This window comes from Cataglyphis hispanica, chromosome 7 (assembly GCF_021464435.1).
Source record: "Cataglyphis hispanica isolate Lineage 1 chromosome 7, ULB_Chis1_1.0, whole genome shotgun sequence".
Classification (NCBI taxonomy): domain Eukaryota; kingdom Metazoa; phylum Arthropoda; class Insecta; order Hymenoptera; family Formicidae; genus Cataglyphis; species Cataglyphis hispanica.
The window spans coordinates 1,904,141-1,925,806 of NC_065960.1; the positions used below are offsets into that span (position 1 = coordinate 1,904,141).

At 35.0% G+C, this 21,666-nt stretch overlaps 2 protein-coding genes across 2 annotated transcripts in view; both read right to left on the reverse strand.

The window, feature by feature from the left end:
* Positions 1-549: 549 nt before the first annotated feature.
* On the reverse strand, positions 550-3,316 carry LOC126850945 (trichohyalin-like). The gene is made up of 3 exons (XM_050594437.1): positions 2,948-3,316; positions 1,397-2,783; positions 550-1,093 (listed from the first exon to the last, which is right to left on the reverse strand). The coding sequence occupies exons 1-3, from the start codon at positions 3,040-3,042 to the stop codon at positions 857-859; spliced, it is 1,719 nt and encodes a 572-aa protein (XP_050450394.1). The 5' UTR covers positions 3,043-3,316; the 3' UTR covers positions 550-856.
* Positions 3,317-6,991: 3,675 nt separating this feature from the next.
* LOC126850892 (insulin-like receptor) overlaps positions 6,992-21,666 on the reverse strand; it is a 43,371-nt gene continuing 28,696 nt past the window's right edge. Inside the window, exons 3-12 of the mRNA XM_050594335.1 lie at positions 19,750-19,924; positions 19,373-19,619; positions 17,360-17,465; positions 15,600-16,994; positions 14,956-15,251; positions 14,287-14,667; positions 13,533-14,068; positions 12,957-13,449; positions 12,642-12,886; positions 6,992-12,505 (exon numbers count right to left, since the gene is read on the reverse strand). Of these exons, the coding sequence (XP_050450292.1) occupies positions 11,863-12,505; positions 12,642-12,886; positions 12,957-13,449; positions 13,533-14,068; positions 14,287-14,667; positions 14,956-15,251; positions 15,600-16,994; positions 17,360-17,465; positions 19,373-19,619; positions 19,750-19,924 (4,517 nt within the window). The 3' untranslated portion in view covers positions 6,992-11,862. The remainder of the gene's footprint in view (positions 12,506-12,641; positions 12,887-12,956; positions 13,450-13,532; positions 14,069-14,286; positions 14,668-14,955; positions 15,252-15,599; positions 16,995-17,359; positions 17,466-19,372; positions 19,620-19,749; positions 19,925-21,666) is intronic.

The window sequence follows — 21,666 nt, forward strand, 5'->3', positions numbered from 1 at the left end:
TACATATATGCGCTGCGCTTCTAAAGTGTTCTCGCGTTCTTCAGGTTCTCAGATTGATCTATGGTGATAATTGATAAGCGAACGCCTTTCGATGATCGACGAGTCACTATTGTACATAATATTTCTCTAGCATGTACTATTGTGTGCGCGCGGAAGTTAAGGAAACGATCGATTGATTGATTTGAATTTTATTGTCTGTTAATAAATTAAAATTTATCGAAATAAAGTTAATGAATTACTGGAGGAACGATACGCGCGCGCGTGTTATACGCAAAGCGTATGCAATCGCGCGCGCAAACAATGTTAGCGAGATTGTTTACTTTGCGAGATGTTTTTTAAATAGCTTGTAATATATTTTAAGATTGTATAAGAGAAGCGTCCGAAGAGAGAAGCAATTCAAAACTCGTTTTATATCTTTTGACGTGTTATACACACGACCGGCGTAAAGAAAAAAATTTATAAGTAATTTAGAGCGGTAGATAACATAGTTATCCACTTTTGTCAAGGATTTATATATATATATATATATATATATATATATATATATATATATATATCTCGTTCATTTAGGCTACTTAATTAAATCGACTCGCAATCTCTCCGAGTGTCTCGTGATTACACCCTATATTATAAGCTATAGACTCTCTCTCTCTCTAATTACAAATGCTGCTCTCTCGTAAAGATCTATAAATATTTCGTTTCGTAAAAAAAGTCTATATATGTCTTATACTCCTACTTAGTTCTTCACTGCGCGAAGATAAAAATTCGGAAAGTTATATTGTTCGTGATAATTTCATTTCATGGAAATATCCTGAAGAGAGAATGATTCGTTTCATTTTATCCCCTATGAGAGACTTTAAATTTTCGCATCAGGACCGCCGAGTACGCGTTTGATCCTTTTGAATCTAGCGAGAGCACCGCTAGGCTCACTCTGCAATCCACCGAAGGCCTCTTTGTAATCTCTCGCTAAACGTGGACTCAATTCTTGCGAACTCCCAGTGAGAGACGCCAAGGAATTTGAACGTTCCATTGTAGCACTCTGTTCTCCGTCGTTGCTCTCATCTTCGCCGGCAATGGACGAAGATGCTTGTAGCTGCGATAGAGTTTCGTGTCATTTATTTTTTATATATATATATATATATATGTATATCCCATGAATATAATTCTATATACAAAATTTAAGTCGAAAATATAGAATGAAATTTTTGACTTATTTTTTTTATGTAGAACCGTTACGTTTTTTTTTTGTTATACCAGTATAAAATATTCTGAGATTATTTTTAAAGAAAAAATGTGCAATCTAATATACTAACTTTTAATAATGCATTATTGTATATCTGAATCGATTCGCGAAAATAATTATTCGGTTTTACTATCGATTTTCGCTGAGCCTTACCATTCCATCGTCCGCATGGTGATAAGAATTGATATCCAATAATTCGTTTTCCGGTCTGGCGGCCGAGCGATCAGATAGCGATGTGTAACTTCTCGAACCTCTTCGCTTTGCCCGATCATTGTTTACTAGGAAAGTTTGCCTGACGCGCTCGCGTTTCTTTTTGAAAAGCCCTTTCAAAGGAGCTTGTCCTTCGGAAAATTTATCGCGATTAATAGCGGATTGTCTTTTCAATTTTTCGCTTTCTTTCAAAGTCTCCGGCCTGCCGATCTCGCTGGACCGACGTTGCAGCTTATCGCGTTGTTCTCCCTTCAAGCAGCATTTCTTATCGTCTCTCTTCGAGGAAGGAGCGACGATTTCTTGTATCGATCTTTTTATCTGGCGCTTTTCGATCGGTTCACCCTCAAGTTTCTCCTCGTCCTCTTCCTGATCCCGCAACTCGTCGAACTTGGCGTTGTTTTTCTCAATATCCTTTATTCGTCGCTGCACCTCGATGTCACGTTTGATCTCCTCCTTAATCGAATCGATTTTCCGTTGAATCTCCTCCTCCACCCGCTTCCCATATTCCGCGCTCGACTCGTCTTCGTTGAACGAAGTAATTATATTCGCCGGTTCCTTGTTCTCGGTGGAACTGCTCGATTTTGAAATCATCTCGTTCGTTCCAGCGGGTTCTTTCATCTTGCATGCTGAGTCGTCGGACGCCGATGCTCGTCGATTAAAGTTTTTCGATGATTCGGCATGGGAAAGTTTGTCCGTCAAAGGACTCTCCGCGAGCTTCGATTCTTCTAGCTTCGCTGAATTGCTCGATTCGGATTTATCAAGCGTTTCCGAAAGCGCTTGATCTCTCTTCACCCGAGAATCATTCTCCCGCGTCTCTCTTTCTCCTTCATCTCGTTCCTTTAACGCGACTGTATTTTCCAATGTCCCAGGTGAATCGTCCTCCACTTCCTCGTAATCCGCTGGACCATCCAGAACGCCACGCTTCGCGACTTCCTTCGTCTCGTAATCGTCGTACAGATTCGATCTCTCATCCTGATCCGTATATTTCTCGACATTGATGTCACGGGTTAAACGCTTCAGATCACTCGTCTCTACGTCTTTATCGCTTTCTTGTTTCGCTGTCTCTTCACCCGCCTCTTCCTCCGCATAATCCGATTCTTCGTTCAAATTCAGCCGACTGGCTATAGGACTGGCGATAGATTTCTCGGCGTTTGTTTCTTGGACGTTGAAATTCGCGGATTCCTTCGAGATCTTACATTTCTCTTGTTGATCGTCCTTTTCAAGATCATCATTACTCCTTTCCTCGCGCTCCGAGTTTACCTCTCTTTCATAGTTGGCGTTTTCTCGCGGTTGTGACACTTCTTCAGCAACGGATGCCTCTCGTTTCGCTCTGGAAAGATATAATCTCCTAAGCGACGTAAAATCTATCGAATATTTTATCTGCGAAGAGGATGATAGAAACAAGGGGAAAAAATCGTCGAATCCACAAACGATCGTGCGTAAAAAGACAAATACTGCAGAAGTGGTTTAAAAAAAATCACGTACTGTCAATACCTGCGAGTATCGTTGACGCGCTTCGCGTGAGAAATCGGTTGTAATATCACGAGCAAGACAAAAATGGAGATATAATAGTATAATCGATTTCTCATACTGCATAAAAGCACTTGCAGTTCATCGTGAAAGTGGAACGTCTCGATTACATGGAGTTAATCAAGAAATTAAATGTCATCCTCTTTTGCCAAGTTATGTCGAGTCAAATTATCATGAAACTATGAAGGACGAATTATCGTATCGAATGCGATTATTTGCGATTATGTTATCTTCTTATGTTATGGATCGTCGATTTGTATGACCGTTCACTTGAAGCAGCTCCTTCTAATTAAAAACAGACAATTTTAATAGCAAATCTGGTTGGATGCGCAAATTTACAGTAGCATAAATAAATAATTAAAACGGTAAACTAATTAATACGAGTTATTATTTGTATCGCAATAACAATATATAACTCGTAGTATTAATTATTTTACCGTTTTAATTATTTATATATACACATACATATGCTATCGTAAATTTGTATACGACAAACCATTAATACGTATCCAATTATCAATTTTATTACAAGAAACTCATCGGATTTGTGCGATGAGGAGATATGATGGTATTCTTTCGTAAAGTAATGAGTCCGATATATTTCTTTCACAAAAAGATTTTTATTAAAAAACTGGTATTTGGTAAATAAAATCTGTTTCTTCCTCTGCATACAGCGCGCATGTGTGTATCATATAATTATATATATAATAGTAAATACAATTTTTAATGAGATAATCGGATATCGTCTAAATTTGTCAAGCATCGCCTGGGCAAGAGACGCGTTAATATCTTCGAAGAGAGGGAAGAGGAGTAAGATATACAGGGATCGATACCCTTGCCCGAGGGTTTTCCTATATCTCGATGACGAAATTACAAATTAAAAATTACAACTACGATTATCTGCAGCACGCGGTGCCTTTGGGACCAGCTCTTGTCACTCCGAGATACGTGCTCGATTCATGTTGTTCTGCAACTAATCACGCGCTTTATTATCGTTTACATTCGCATATACATACTCGCGGGTGTAATTTATTTTAATAAGAACAGAGGTCACATCTTATCGCGCCATATATATATATATATATATATAAAAATTATATATATATATATATATAATTTATTCGGGCGATATATATATATATATATATATATATATATATATATATATATATATATTTGACCGAATAAAAATTATCTCTAATCAATCTAGAAAGAAACAATGCCTCGCTAAAATCGCATTAGTGCTCTCGCTAAAAAACGCTATAATAATTCGTTACGCTATTATCGCACCGTACAGCGAAAATCGCTCGCGAAATTATTCTCGACAATGACGCTATGACGGCGACGCGCAAACTTATACAAGTGATTACGCGATACGCGTTGCGTCGCGTAGAAGCGAGAATAACGAAAAATGACGTATATCTCACGAGGATTCAATTCCGAGATATTGATATCTCGAAGCGGTGGAAGAGGGTGCTTTTATTCATAGCGTATCTTTTTTTTTGTTTTTATTTTCTCTTCTACCTCCTCTCGGAGGATTCTCTTTTATCACGGCAGTGGCTGTTTGTTTTGTAAACTCAAGAGGGATAATATACTAACATTTGTGCTCATCACTCGAAAGAATCTCTAAGAAAATAGTTTGCCTCTCGTTTTGTGGCGCACGAAATATTTAAATGCATCTGTCAAATAATCGCCAAGATGTACGAGTCGTTTTGCGATAAAACTTGGAAAAAAATGTTGAAATGCGCGAGTCCGGGCGTTTCGAAAACCATCCTGTAAAAATCGATTTTTAAACTTTCAATGTCTGGCTTTACATTAAATAATATTACTTGTAAATATATTAATTAATTCTTTCTCTAGCGTGCGTGTTATAAAATTTGCATCATTTCAAAACTGGACCGTAACATCATTTCGTCGCGCGCACGGCTCGCACATCGTTGCGGTGGTGTATTCATCGCACAATTATTAAAGAGAATATTAGGCTAATCTCTCTTTGATCTAGTATCCTCTTTCGCCCTTTTGCAGAGCGATTAATTAACGCGCTGCATCGAGAACTGATAAATATGTGTCTAATGACTATAATCATTGACAAAAAGAACCGGCATACACATTCGGCGCTCTACAGAGCTTGATATATCAACATTAAGATATTCTTCGGTATTAATCTTGTGATGAAGACGACGAGACGACAAGTATTTTACACATTTGCGATCTTTGTCGAAAAGTTCTGCTCTGTACAAATGCATACGCCTCTTATCTTGAGTAATATGCATCGATGCGTCTTATTTTTAACGTACTATAAACACACTTTTGTTCATCAAAATTTCTCACACTCATTCACGCACACACACGTCTCATAGCCCCAAAATAAAAAAAATATATATATATATATATATATATGTCGAATAAAATTTACGCATTTTTGCTAAAAAATTAAACGAAGCGCTATTATTTACAAATATCGAGAGGTTGAATCAATGTGCGCGATAAGCATCTAGCGGAAATGAAAGGTTTCCAATTTATCCTCTTTGCACATCTGTATCACAGCTGATCGTAAATTAACAAGATGAGACTTCGTTTTTCACTATATTTTCGCAAATTAATCATTTGAGCTTTCATTGAGTGTCAACGCCAAATAGTACATTTTATAGCGATCTGACGTAAGGCAGTAATAATTGTTTATTATCATTCCACACAAACAAAATAAACTTCAACTTGTCGTTCTGTTGTGTATACTAATTATTGAAAATAAATCTTTATAATATAGCGTGTGTGTTATGCGTGAAGCGATAAAATATATGTATTTATTTAGATAATTAAATATTCTATGAATGGCAGCTACGCAGATAGGCACAAAAAACATATATTATAATTAACAGCAAATATCAGCTGCCACGTGTAACAGTCTTAAAAAAAAAAAAGAAAATAGAATCGATGTTTGGTAGGAACGATTGAACACTATTACATCTATGCTAAAGTGTGCGTAATTCTAATGAAAAATGAAAAGATTTTGCGGCAACGCGTATAAAAAATATCTCGTTTTTTTAAATCTCTGCAAATTGATCACTGTGACAATTATAAACTGTCAAGGTGTAAAATAATACGTATCAATGATTAAACTCAAAAATCTGCGCAAAAAAAATTCATAGAAATGTTACACGTAATGATAATTATTCTAAACATCTAATATATATATATATATATATATATATATATATATATATATATATATATAAACTGTACATTATGTTTTTTATATATCAAGAATTTTCTGACGATCATATTATGTAGTAACAAATTTTCATATAAGCATCCAATCTTATGAAACATTGACAGATTAAACAAGTTCGCACTCTTGTGAATATTTTCTTAATATACATCGTAAAAAGTATAAGTATAGATAAAACTTGAATATATTACATCTTTTCATATATATTCTATGTTTCCATATAATTAAAAAAGCTCGTCTTAACGCAATTTCAGAATATATACAGAAAAAAAATACGGTAATAATTTTGCAAATAACTTAGAATAAATTTCAATTTATAAAAGCATAATTAATTACAAAATAGGAGCAATATGTGTACTAATTTTATAAATAAAGGTATCTTGCTCGACCACAGAAATGAGGTAAATTATGAAATGAGGATTATTAAATCTGAAAAATCTAAACAGCAATCGAAAGAGCAAGTGCATTTTATACTAATTAACTCGACACGCGCAGTACAGTTCAAGTTTTTAAAAATTGGAATCAGCTTCGAATGTCTTTTTATTTTAACAACGTGGTCTAAATTTACTGAAGGCTTATTGTTGTATAAAAATAAAATCGTATGAAATATGTAAAATAGCACAAAATATTTCGTTAATTAATTCGAAACAAAAAGTATCTGCGATTGTCTATATTTTTATGCAATATAATAATGTATGATCCATAATTATTCATTTTATGTCAGGATTCAACGTTAGATGGTAATATCTTACTGTTAGATCGTTACAGAACTTGAGCAATTTAATATTGAGCAGTTTATGTAATCGAATAATTTATTTTGCAAAAGATGAAAAATAGTAAATGGACTGAATATAACATAACGGAACATAAATAGTTTATATAATATATTAGCATATAATATAGTATCAGAGATCTTATCCGTTAATTGCGTGTGAACATAGTATAATGTGCGCGATAGGAATCAGAAGGAATCAGATTCTGAACAGAATCAGAATTAAAGATTAATAGGAAAGGTTCTAAATAGAACCGGCACATGAAATATTAATTAAAATAGTTATTGTCGCAATATAATGGGAGAAGAAATCTCGCGATTTTTTTTTATTATATACGTGAAAGATTCTTTTATTAAATATAAATGGTAATAATTTATCCGTACGAAAAAAATTAGCATAGCGGAATATTGGGCGCGTTGTAAAAACTCAAAATATTTTTTTAAATAAGATCGATATATCTCCCAGGTTTTATATACATGAGATGTAGGTAATGATTTCAAAATATAACGGGCGTATCAATTGCAATATCAATTGCAAAAAGAATTGAGTCATTTGTATATTTGCTAAAGTGCAAAAAAATGCATCAAATATCAACTAATTAATAATGTCTCGAATTGTTACTGCGCCAAATTCGTTCACCTTCTTACAGGATAAATAAAAATAAATTAAACGCACTCGGATCATTATAAGAGGAATATTCTATGCTTCTCGGTGTTTAGGATGAGTAATTACTGTTCAGTCTAAGATCAATGGTTGAGAACCTTTTACTTATTCACGATCGGTCAAGCACTTCGTTTAATTTTTGTGACAAACGAAAAATTAGATAATCTGTTATACCCGATATTTTTCTCGATTCTTTCTATATCGTTGATGTAGATGCACATTAATCTATTTTTCATGGCCACATTCTTAAATCTTTGTTATATATATATATATATATATATATATATATATATATATATATATATTCGCACATTCATTAAATCGATCAATATATGCGGTGACAGGCACACTTTACTCTCTGCATTTAATATAATAGTTACACACAATCTCCAGAGATACTTATGTATTACCTTAATCCCCAGGGAGATTACTCTAATATATTACAGAACTATCACGCTATAGTAGGCCTAAAATTAGCGATCGCACGCCAGTTCGTACAATATACGGAGACTCGCGGCCATATAGGAAACATTTCGATCTTATGATACTTACATATTACATGGTCTAAGCATTAACTTGTTTATTTCGTTATTATACTAAATACTTCAGAATACGAGCGAGGCTTATTATTACGATACATCGGCCGATCGGCTTATCTGTGTCATTAATCGTGTTCCTTAATTTCGGGAGAATTTAGTTTAATTGTATGTATATATCTTGATTATTTCTCATCTTTCGTTCTGAAAGTTCGCATGAAACATTTTGCTTTCGAAAAGAATTCCAGCTCTCTATAAACAACAGAAACAGATTATATCTATATTGGTCAAACAAAATCGTCGAAGGGATAAAAAAAAGCTCGTCGTTGTGCAAAACTTCAAGATACACGATAATGTATTTTTGATTAGTTTATCAAAAATTAAGATGTATAATCGGTATACTTGATCAGAGCATCAATAACGGCGATAAAAACAAATGTCTAACTGCTTACGTTTTAATAACAAACAGAATTTTTCGTTTGACAAAAAAAAGACCACGCGGAAAGAAATACTTCCTCCTCTCTCAAAAAAAGAGAACGAGAAATTGAATCAACGACAAATCCTATAAAATTTGCACCTTTTGCAAAATTTTCTCTAATATTTCCGGTATTATCTTGGGCTCGTACAATCTCTGCGCGACATCGTGACTTTTATCCAATGTGTGATATTATATAAAACGTTACACTTATATTAGGTACTTGTTATTAGATCACTGGTACTTTAGAAACATTGGTATACAGGCTATCTTGAAACTAATGCAATGTTTCTTTAAAATTTCACAAGTTTGGATTCAATCTTTTTGTAACAATGAACTTCCATGAAAATTTGAAAGAAAATAAATTTAAATAATAAAATAAAATTTAGGAAAATAAGATAATAAATACAGATGTTAAAGGCTTGTTCGTCTTATTTATTAGAAATCTGTTTTGCGATTTATTAGAAATATAACGCGAATAATATTGGAAATAATTCCAATAATTAAATAATTCCAAGGAAAAATCTCTGTTTTAGAGTATATCAAAAAGATTGATCCAAATCACATATACAAATTCGTTGGGAAATTTATAACGAAAAATGATGCAATAGCTTCGGAGATACCCTGTATACTATTTTATGCATATGCTCCGATAAGCCGCCGAATCAAAGCGACAAATGATGCACCAAATGCGCGATGTTATAAGGAACGAAACAACCGCGGATCGCATTAATAAATCTCGAAGTGAATTTTCAAAACGCTTTAAAGTAGATGAAAAAAAATGATAAACAAAATAAACCAACAAAAAGGAAGATGTTTGCAGATATGGAACGACGTGGAACTTCTACCATTTTGTCTTGCACCCTTTAACTTATTAAGAGAGATTACGGATGTAATAATGGGATTAGCTAATCAGTCTTGTGTTAGAGGCTCGTTATGTCTATAGACTCAACTGCATTGCATTGCGTTGTTCGTATAATAACTCTTTCTTTTTAGCTCATTCATGTTAGGATTCGTTCGCTAGTATTTATCTTGCGATTGCAATAATGATTACACGGGTTCAATCTTCTCGTCCGTCATCAATCTTGTTTCTCATTGGGCTCACTAGGACAGTCAATGTTCTCTCGTCTCTAATTAAAAAGTATGGTGTACATCGGAATTTCGTAGTTTATTTCGTGGAGCGACGCAGAAACAACGGTATTCTGTAAGTTGGTGCTTGCCGCTAATGCTATTTATGGAGCATAAATGGCGTAAATGATCCTATTGCACGAGATATATGGAGACTCTCTGGTAGACTCATGACTATAAAATTGCACGATGAAGCTTTTTACGGAATATCGAGATAGTAATCTATATGGGTAATGAAATGCGCTTCTTGGAAGATAAAACGGAGGCAATGCGGAGAATTTCATGCATCAGCTCCACGAAATAGAACAGTTCACGTACTTGCACATAGACACAAAATCATATACTATGTCATATATACAGGATACATTGGAAAAATTTTGGAAAATGAAGCACAATGACGATACAAAAGATATTTCGACAAAGTACTTATTGACCTCTTGCTATTCAAATGGTTTAAATTCGGTGAAAGTTACATCGAAATAGATAAATAGATTTCTTTTGCATTGTCAAGTACGATGTGATTTGATGGACTCTGAAATTTCTCAAACGTACAGTGCATTTTGTTTCATACTTCTCTGAATTTCTACATTCGCTAGATTGTTTAGATATACTGAATGAGAAACGAGAACGTCGTTCACTTAAAAATAATATCATTAGCATAACATTTCATCATGACAGTTTTAAAAAATACTTAAATATAATAATATTTATACCGAATATACAAAAACTTAAATGCATTAATTGTTTTCCTCTAAAATTTTGCCATAATTGTAACAGATTAAAGTAATTCTAATCGACTACAAACTCTTTACAAATCATATCACAAAACCAATTAAACATTTGCTATTGAAAATTACTTCCAATTTGGAAAGATCTTTACTCTAATTCTCCTACTATAATTAGAGAAATTGATGGATTCAAAATTATTACATCAACTGATACAATAAAGTCAAAAACATTAAAACGTAGAATACATAAATATAATAGAAATTTATAAATTAGAGGAATGAGATGTAATATATATTTGCCAAATCGATTCTTATTCTGAATCACTTTTTCTATGCATATACTTTCCAATAAATATCGAATCTATTGCTATATACGAGTTCGAAGCCTAAAATCGTGCAAAGTGGCGTCTAAGCGTAATTCACAAAATTTATAAAATGTGATCCCTTTACTGTGAATAAAATATTTTTGTCATTTTAGTTTATATTATATTTTATATTCTCATAAATTCAGAAAAATAAACTGATGTATAAATATATTACTTACAATGGAAATAGTATACTTTGCGACTTTGAAGATTAAACAGAAAATCTATAATATAAATAATTATCCTGTTTAATTCTTTGAACATACATTTACATGCTAGATAGTTAATGAGGAAAGAGAGAGAGAGAGAGAGAGAGAGAGAGAGAGAGAGAGAGAGAGAAAGACTGTCACATGCTTGTTAGCAAATCATGTTGATAACCGCATATATCTGTGTTTCTCAATAATATATGGCCCAATTTCAAGAAGAGACGGTTTCTGGCTTTTAAATCGCAGCTGTAACTTTATAATAACGGTGTCTTTAATAAGCTAAATTTTTTTATATTAACATACACTACAGCGATAACTTCAAAAAGACAGTATCTGGTATAAATATATTCGCTGCCCATTTCCAACATGCATTGCAGCGTAACAAATTATATATATATATATATATATATATATGTATATATGTAATTAGCTGTACATGCGTAGCAATATTAATTATATTTAGAGAGACGGAATTAAGACATGGTAACACCCGTATAAGAAAACTCCACTTATCTGCATTTAGGACCTGTTCTTAGTTACATATCTAAACATTTAAAATATAGACTTATAACTTCCGTTATTCTAGAACATACTAGCATCTTTTTCTCGTGTATATAAAACGCTGCTCAATGCGATTCTTTCAAAAGTACGCTCATAAATTTGGCACAGACACTGCCTTTTTGCTGAAATACTCACCAAGGATATAATTGCGCATATTTGTCATATGTGATTTGTTTAGCGTCGGATGCTGATAGCGTCGAGGGATATTATTGAAGCTACGTAGTCGTGTTACCGATGTAACCATTATTCAATGTTCCCGATTTGTTCGCATATTCGTTCGTGCATTTGCTCTCTTTCTTACCACCGTTAATCTGAATGTTCATAACATCCACAAATGGAAATTCTATGTGCGATGAAGTAATCTCCCTCTTTTCGATAGCTGACACGGTTTCGGGACTCCGATTTTCGTAGTCAGGATCGCCCCGAGACTTAGTCAGATTTGGACTATCAAGAAAATTTCGCTTGACTAAACTTTGCGGACTCCCAGACTTTGCTAGGGAACCTTGACTTACGTTACTGCGGGATGTACTTTTCTTATATATAAAAGGCGAGCTTCTGACTGATTTAAGGCTGCCTTCCACGAAAGGCGAATTCAATGTATCCTTACTAGATACGAGCGAATCTCCAGAGACAAATTCATCGAACCCAGCTTTAGGTACTTTTGAAGAATTCATATCATGAAAATTGGAAGTAGATGTTTCACCGTAAGAATCCGTTCCATATCGAGGACTCAAGTTATTTTTAATACTGCAAGGTTCAAAACTTGCAAAGTCACCAAAATCTTGACGCAATGGCGAATCTTCTCCTCTCTCAATTTCTTCATCCCGCAAGTTTTGTAGAGCAACCATTTCTAAATCTCTGTTTAAAAAATTAATAAAATTATATATATATATATATATATATATATATATATATATATATATATTTACAATTATATTTCAATATGTAACAAAGCAAATTGTTAAATGATTTTGCAAGATTAAGCTATTCTTACTGGTCATTTTGCGGTGAATGTGAAATATTTTGATTTCGAGCTTCGATCCCCTCTGGACTATGGTAAAAGCTAACATTCTCAAAGTCTTCTATATGAACTTCTTGCAATAACAGCGTCTCAATGTCTATAAAGGTAGGTCTTCTTGTGGCTCTATGATTCCAGGTACGCCTCATCAAACTATATAATGAATCGGGACAATTTTCTGGTCGTTCCATAACCCCTCCTTCAATTACATAACGCAGTACCTAAAACATAATAATTTAGAAAAATGTATCTAATAAGTAAAGATTTTAAGATAAGAGAATTCGTACTCACCTGATCATTTGATAAGCCTTGATATGGTTGCGAAGCTAATGTCACCATTTCCCATAGAACAACTCCGTAGCTCCAAACGTCGGAGAAACTGGTAAATACACCATCTTTTAAACTTTCTGGCGCCATCCATCTAACAGGCAACAGCCCTTTGGATCCTTTTCTATAGTAATCAGTTTCATATATATCCCTTGTCATGCCAAAGTCACCGATCTTCACAGTAAGATCTTCGGCTACCATGCAATTACGAGCAGCCAGATCTCTGTGAACAAATTTCTTCGCTGCAAGATAAGACATGCCATCCGCAATTTCGACTGCCATTTGTAAGATATCTCTCAATGTGGGTGGTTGTTTAGAGTGTTCGCAAACATCCGGTCGGTGACTCCTTAAATATGTTTTTAGATCACCGTTCACCATCAATTCCATAACTACCAACGGAGGTTGGCCTTGCGACACTACACCCAGCAATTTGACTACATGGTGAGTATTGAAAGCCCTTCAACAGAGAAAGATATAAATCAAGTAAGTTAAAAAAGATAATAATACATTCAATTAAGGAAGCAATTAATCCCTTCTTACTTCATGACGGAAGCTTCGTTAAGAAATTCTATCCGTTCACGATCGGTTGCGTTTTCGTTTACAGTTTTCACAGCGCATCGAACTTCCGGTTCATCTTTGATGACATCTTTGGCTAATCCCTCGTATACCATGCCAAAAGAACCATTCCCTAGTTCACGTATTAACTGTATTTTCTTTCGGGGCATTTCCCATTTGTCCGGCACGTAACCTGTGCTCACGTATTCTGGGTTCACCGTCGCAATAATTTTCATACTAGATGTATTCTGCAACGATTTCTTTTTAAATATGTAAAATACGAGAAGAGAACTCGGTAGCACAACAAGAGCCAGTATTAACGAGAAGAAAATCCAGAATGTATTCAGCACGCCGTATTCTTCTATATAAAAATATTTCACTTCGGTGTACGCGCCGTAGCCAGCTAAACTGGTAGCTCGAACTTTCACAGAGTAATTCCCAGCAGGAAGGTCTTTCAAGATATACGAATTACCTGCGTTGGCAAAATCGCGTCTTGTGATGCACACCACCGTTGTTTTTATCTGTACAATACAGGAAAGAAAGATTGTATTATGATTTAGATGACAGCAACATATATGCGAATACATATATGTCATTTTGTAAATTATAATTAGAAATTTTCATACAAAAGAAACTCTTTTAAATTAAATTATCTCCTCTCTGTCTCTCTCAATATATATTTGTCGCTTGTAACATTTTTATTTAGGTCATAATAACAACTAAAAGATACGTTACTCACATTTTTTATATCTACTCTTTTGTACTCTATCTGGTACGTGACGATTAGGCCATTGGGTTGAAGCGGCTCGTCCCAATATAACGTAACCATAGTGAGACTGTTATTTCCGCCAGAAATACTTAGCTTGAAAGTGTTTGGTGGAATATTATCCGCGCTCTCCATAGCTAATGTACGATAAGTTTTCATGCTCTTCGTTGAGCAATTGTTCTTCTTCAATACATCCTCGTTCTCAACTCGTTCTCTGCAAGCTTGAACCTCGATGTTGTACGCGGCGAAGTGCCGCAGATTTTTCATCACAACACTAAGATTTGTACTTGGTATCAATCGCTCGAATATTATGTACGTGCCATTCTCCATTTTATCATTAGTATTCTCCTTGTCCTAAACATACAAAAATGTACAATGTAAACAATTATATATTATTTCCTGATTTACTTTCTATTGATATTTCTACTGCTATTTTTACTAAATTTTATTAACTTTTATCAGTTTATAGTATGAGATATAGTAATATTTCGTATCATATAAATAGTTTTCAAAAAATGCTTTTACCAAATATAAATTTAATGCATAAAATTTATTTCATTATATTTTTATATTTATTTATATAATTAACAATAAACTCAAATCAAGATTTTGAAAGTAAATTTAAAATTTTGTTAATCTTACCTGTTGATCGTGACTAGAAGAATCTTTGGCTAATTCCGCTATCGACTTTTCGCTCGTGACATCGCGTCTTCTACGCGCATTTATTCGTTTTATATAAACCTGATTGTGCAACGCATTCTCGAAGGCGATCGAACTGGAAACTTCCTTTTCACGCATCGATTGATCCGTCGTTTCTCGATCTGCACAGCCACACGAAGCAGTCTCGGGTGATTTCACCAATTCCTTCTCTTCCTCGGCACGTTTCCTTTCTTCCTCCGCTATGACAGACATTGGTTTCTTCTCGGGCAACGACATAGCTGTAAAAAATAAAAATAATTTTTTGTATGCAGCGCAAAGAACTTTTTATCTGCGATAAAAGCAAAAATGTATCATAAGAATCAATTCGTGACAAGAATTTATCGAGATTAGTTTGTCATTCACTGAACTAAATTTTTTAATGTATTTTTTAATGCGATATTGATCATAATAGAATATTTTCGGTCCACTATTTATAAAGTATCTTTTTAGTTTCTTTTAATAGAATATATTGATAAAATTTGATCAGTTAACTATAAAACACATTGTACAATATATTTGACTTTTTTATAGGATTTCCCATACGCTACATCACTATATCAAAACGAATAGAGTAGCTTTTGAATTACGTTCGTCGCAGTAGTTTCTCTGATCGATGAAATTCGGATCATCCGGCTCCCAACGACCGACGATCCGATAATGCGTCAAATTCCCGTTTTTATGAAGTGGAGGAAACCAAGACATAACCAATTCGCTGCTTGAATTACTCCAGATCGACAGAGCCCTAGGTGAGCTAGGTGCGTCTGGCAGTGTCGTAAAGTACATGACCTTGCTTTGCGCACCCGATTCCTCGGTGGCTATGGTGTAAGTCTTTACGTAGTAAGCGTATTGAGTATATGGTTTCAATAGAGTGAGTATGTGAGCTAAATACGATTGCTGCGTGCCGTTATGAGACTGTGACGTTGCGCTCTCGGCGGAGACGTCCTCCACTCGCCAACCATCGCCACCGCAAGCATCACGGCCGTCGTACATCGTCACGTTTTGATATGGCGCTTCAATGAAATAAACAACGTAACCCAAGAGGGAACGGTAGTCGTGATGCAAAAAGGGTTCCCACTCGATAATGGCACCCCTAGATGTCTTCTTCGTGACCTTGGTCCTCAACTCGGTGACATTGCACGCGACCTTGTCTCCATTGCTGTTGATCGCCACATCGTGCTCGGTGAAATTGTCCAATTTCGCCTTATCTCGCAGCATGTCGATTTTGTACATGCACAATTTCGGATTGAAATGAAAAAAGACTTTAGGAGAGCCTGCCGAGGACATGATGGTGATGTTTGGATGCGTGCTCCAGTCCCAGAGCTCCTGAAGATTCTGATTGTCGAGCACCGCGAGGCTGTACTTATTGTTCTCGAGCGTATTGCCGCGTATCACGCGCAGATTCTTCAAAAAGTTGAGGGATATCAGCGGGAAGCTACGAATGACCTTCAGATAGCCGTCTATCTCCTCGATTGTACTCAAATTGTCCTCGAGCTCCTTTACAATGTTCTTGCCGCCGCGTATCTGTATCTCGAGGCTACCCGCGATATGCGTGCATCCGCGTAACTTTTGCGCCGACGCGATGCTATCCACGTTCGCGCCGGAACATTCCTTCAAACATGGGCCCTCGCACTGCCGGCAGGACAAATTCTTATCGTTCTCTTCGCTCTCCATGAAGCCGGCTGGGCATTCCATCACGCAGGTGCCATTAAACGGCTTGTACGGATTCAACTTGATGGTGGTGTCCAATGCTTCGCGCGGCTTCGGCATTAGCCGGCATTCCTGCTCGCTGACGCAACGTCGATTCATGAACTCATAACTGCCGTTCGGACAACGGTTCTGGCATCCCTTGCCGTCGATCATCACATTCCTGCAGACAGTACAATCGTTGACCGTCGGTCCCGTGCATCCACCCAGACACGACGAATGACAGCACTCTCCCGTATCGATATCGCAAGCGTTGTCCCCGCACTTTGCATCGCATACTGCGGATATAAATTATTTCACATTTTAAAAATCAGAAGCTGCTATATCTAATTTCGCTTCTCTCTCTCATTAATTACATACTAAATTATAAGAAGGAATTATTGGCTTTGAAAAATTTTTTTCTAATCAAACATAGACAAGATTTTAAAAAAATCGATATATACATCGGATTTAAATAGGATTCTAATCAGAATTCAAATAAAAAGAAATGAAAATAAATTTATTGTTTCTGCAATGTTTGCAATTTCGATTGCAATGATTCAATAGAGATCATATACGACGAAAATACATTGCAAATAAAATCATTTATTGTTAATCGCAATAATATAATAATATAATAACTTATAATATAATAATAAATTACCTCGTTGGCAGTGTTGTCGATTCCAGCACAGGGTCTCGTCGGGTTTCGTCTGCCTTGATGGGCAACTTTTCTCGCACACTGGACAACCATTTGTTATCTTGTTGCCCTGCAAACAAATTACACCGAGTTCACTGACAGCAATTTATTCGCCTATTCTCACGTAATTTCCATAGTGATTTCCCTCGAGATTTAGTTTTAACATTTATTTCCAACGCTCTCCCGATATTTCTCGCATACTCGATACGCAATTGCGAAAAGTTTTCAAACATAATAATGTTGTAAAAGCAAGAATGCTCGTAACTATAGAAGCTATAAAGTTTTTAATTCTTGCATCAACTCGAAAAGTATCCCGGAATATTCAGCGCAGAATGCATTATCTTTTTTTCTTTTTTACACATATTATCGAAATCTAATCACTTTCGTGCCATTATTGTTTCCATACTCCATCTTTCTCTATAAAGATTCTTTTCGAATGATGATATAAAAACTAATTAAAAAATGTAATATTTTGTTTCCCTCTCGAGAAAAAAATTAAGATGTGTTAATTTTTTTTTTTTTAAGTAGAGCTTGAAAAATTCCTTCGCTGTTGTGCACGGAATTAAGTACGCGTAGAGAGAAATCAGGATTCTGTCGGCGATACGGAGGTCGAAAAACACATTGCGAAAGATTCGTATTTTATCCATGCCACTGTCGTTTCTTATGATAATATGTTTGGACGTGTATACAAAGACTAATCGAAAATCAAAGTGCACGAACTCTTAATTATTTCAAGGTAAATAAAATGAAAAAAAAAAAAAAAACTTGGAAACAATCGAAATTCTTATCAAATTATTTGCATGTAATTTGATCGTAGATATGCACTCGTTACATGGCTTTACTGCAGTACAATATAATGATTTAATCACTTTGGAAAATACACGGGATGTCTGATGTAGATAGGATTCTACCTACATACATTTTTCTTTGTCAACATTCATCAAAAATATATCGTTTTCGAGATATCTCATTTTCCATATCATTCTTATTGCAAAACTCAAAATATTATTTGCAGAGTATTCGCAGAGGATAATTAAGCACAGGAATATGTGATAAGAAGAAATAAAAAACTGCAACTATTTTGTTTACATCAGAATCAGAAACCACATTCACTAAGGGAATTTGTTTTATGTCGACTCGGATAAAATTTCTTCGTTAAAAGTACATTATAAATATGTAAATATATCAAATCTAATTATAACATATTTTTAGTAATTATAACATAATTACTAAAAAATTTTTGCACGTAGAATTATTTACACGAAGAATCGAGAAACAGCAAGAGCACTGTATTATACATATATACATATATATACACATATTAAAAAATGAGATATCTCGAAAATATTTCTGATTATTTTTCCAAAGGAAATAAATGCTTATTTTTTACGAGGAATACGGTAACACCGATACGATAGTATATCCTGTTTATATGGGACACCCTGTATATTCATGTTCATAGCGAAGCATCGCGTCGTAACTTGGTTAACTCGCGTTTCCACAACACGTTGTAAGAAGTGAATGAAGAAGTAATTCTCATCCGCTTCCGTTTCGGATTTCTTGCTTCTCAACAATTCGCCGACAAGAGATATCGCGCCGCATCGCTTCGCGCCGCGAAGCGTGTCGAATCGCGCCCATACGATAGATATTACATCCGCGCGGAATCGAAATATCGTGGTGGAAAAATATAGTCGCGCGTAATTCTTTCGAAATAAATCTAAACGACGGACGATTGGTGGGCCATCCATGGACCATATACCGCGTCGCGCGATTTAAACTCTCGCTAAATGTCGGTCAACTCGTTCACTCGTGCAAATACAGAGCGTAAAATATAGAGTAAAATCGGATTCATGTTGAGCGAAAAATAGAAGCATTATTCCTGGGTTTAAATAGATTCATTTAAACCGTCGATTTCCTACATAAAGAATTCCATGTTCTAGTTCAGGCGTTACGTCACAGATAAAAAAAGGAGCTTACCGATATGACGTGCTCTCCTTTGCCAGCTTTAGCGATGATGTCCCAGTCGATGGTATCGACGTAACAGAGCGTCGGATTCTTCTCAAATCGCACGGATCCGCGTAGGATGTTGGTCAGAGAGTGAAGACCGATTTCCTGAAGATGCATCATCTCGAATGCCACGAGGGCATAGTTAATGAAAAGAGAATGTCCGCGAATGACCGTCAAGTTGGGAAACAGACGACCGACGCTCCTTAATCCGCTTACTCTGGAAACACGAGCGAGCGAGATCAAGGATGAATTTACGCGGATGGAAAGTAGTCCGTAAATTTGATTTAACTTAGGAAAAGACAATCCTTCGTCTTTCAAATAGTTGCGATAAAAAAAAAAAACTGTACCTATATAAAATAAGGTATCCAGTGATTTCGACGAGATCGGGAAAACTGATGTTGGCATAAGCCGACTGCTCAGCCCGGTCGATCAGGAGAATTTGTACGAAGCCCTCGACCACCCGGCATCCATCCAGTTTTGAGAATTGTTCCACGCTATTTCTTATGTCTATACTTTGGCACACTGCAACAGAGGAGAGACGAAATCATATCATGACGGAGTTAATGACGCAACAGATATACACTATGTATGACCCGACTCAATTTAAACACATCGTATTTATATTGCATCTCTTATTTCGAGATGGTCGTTTATTTATTACTTACATATTACATAACATTTCCTCATATTTATTTATACATTTATTCATTTGCAAAACTGTTTGCTTTGTAACAAAGATACCAATACGTTTCATTTTTAAGACATCTAATTTACATCTTTAGTTTGAAACACATGATTTTTAATGCAAATGACAAACTGATAAGTACGTGATGTATTGAATCTCTCGTCGACGGTTATTTATAATTTACATATTCATTATATTATTACATTCATCATATTTATAATTTACATATTTATTATATCATTACATTCTTTCAGTGTATTATTTATATATTTATAAAACTGTATAGATATTTGTATCCTGTGTCAAAGGCGACACAACATTTTTAGATGCGGATGTCACAAACTTGAAAACTGTGAATCTGCAGATAAATATGATTATATCGGTGCATCTCATAGATGTGAGATTGCTTTGTATCGATTAATCGTGTAAAAAATCGAGATTGAGAAACAGTGATGTACGGATGCCTCGAAAGGCGGATCCACGCCGCGTCTGGCACGCGATCGCCGTCAACATACGGTGCATTAAACCGCGGTCCCTCGTCTTCGTTAATCGTCGCATTGGAAACGCGCGTAACCGAAGATTGTCGAGACGACGTGTTTAATTTCAACGTGAGAGACGCTAAAAATACCCGCCAGCTGCTGTTGAAATAAACGGGAGACACGCCGACCATTATACGCACGAGCGAACCATCGCGTTAGGATAGCTTTATTAAAACAAGGATTGCTTTATCATAAAAGGATTAACTGCGTAAGTGTGTTTTCTAAACTCTCTGGAATAATCTCATGATAAACGAGATGTCTTTTTCCTCTTTTCTCCCGCGAACACGCTTCCCGATACGATTTGAGGATATCTTTTTCCTAATGTGTCCACGTCATCAGTTTATTCATAAAAATATGTTATATAATTATGTTATGTAAAGAATAGCATTACTATTACATTATTTCTGGTGACTAGTAGTAGCGATTAGCAAAATTGAATCGCAATAAATTATTTTATATACAAGGTGGGCTCGAACGTTCCGGCTAGACTGAAATTTTATAGGAAATTTAATTCTTAACAAAAAGTTTCCGATAAATATGGGTCGAACAATGCTTGCTTGAAAAGTTAAAAACTTCTGAAATCACGATTTTATACATTTTTACAAATAACAGGGAACAAAAAAATACATTGTTACGCACAGCACCGTGCTAAATGGCATAGGTTTCGATTTAAGAGAAATTGAATTTTAGAATAAAAAAAGCAAACAAAATAAAATTATAGTAAATGTTGAAAAAAAAAAAAAAAATGAAACAAAAACAACAGATAAATATGATTATGTTATATATTAACACAAAATTATAATTTAAAAAAAAAAAACTTAATTATCACCCCCTCCTTTGAAGGAATGTAACTCCTTATGGAGGAATATAAGAGTATATATATTTATGAAAGATCACCTTTAAATTTTGACAAAGACTCATCTCCTAAAATTTTTCACACTTATTTAGAAACACTCTGTATAAATTTATGCAAAATTATTTTCTTTCACAGACTATTAATGTTGCATATTGTATATTTGTCGAAAACTTGTAGAACCATC

Coding starts and splice junctions, on each gene's coding strand:
- LOC126850945 (XM_050594437.1), bottom strand. CDS start 3,042: ATGAGAAATCGATTATACTATTATATCTCCATTTTTGTCTTGCTCGTG. Junction 2,784..2,947: donor CGCGTCAACGATACTCGCAG/GTATTGACAGTA, acceptor ATATCTTTCCAG/AGCGAAACGAGAGGCATCCG. Junction 1,094..1,396: donor ACCATGCGGACGATGGAATG/GTAAGGCTCAGC, acceptor ACTCTATCGCAG/CTACAAGCATCTTCGTCCAT.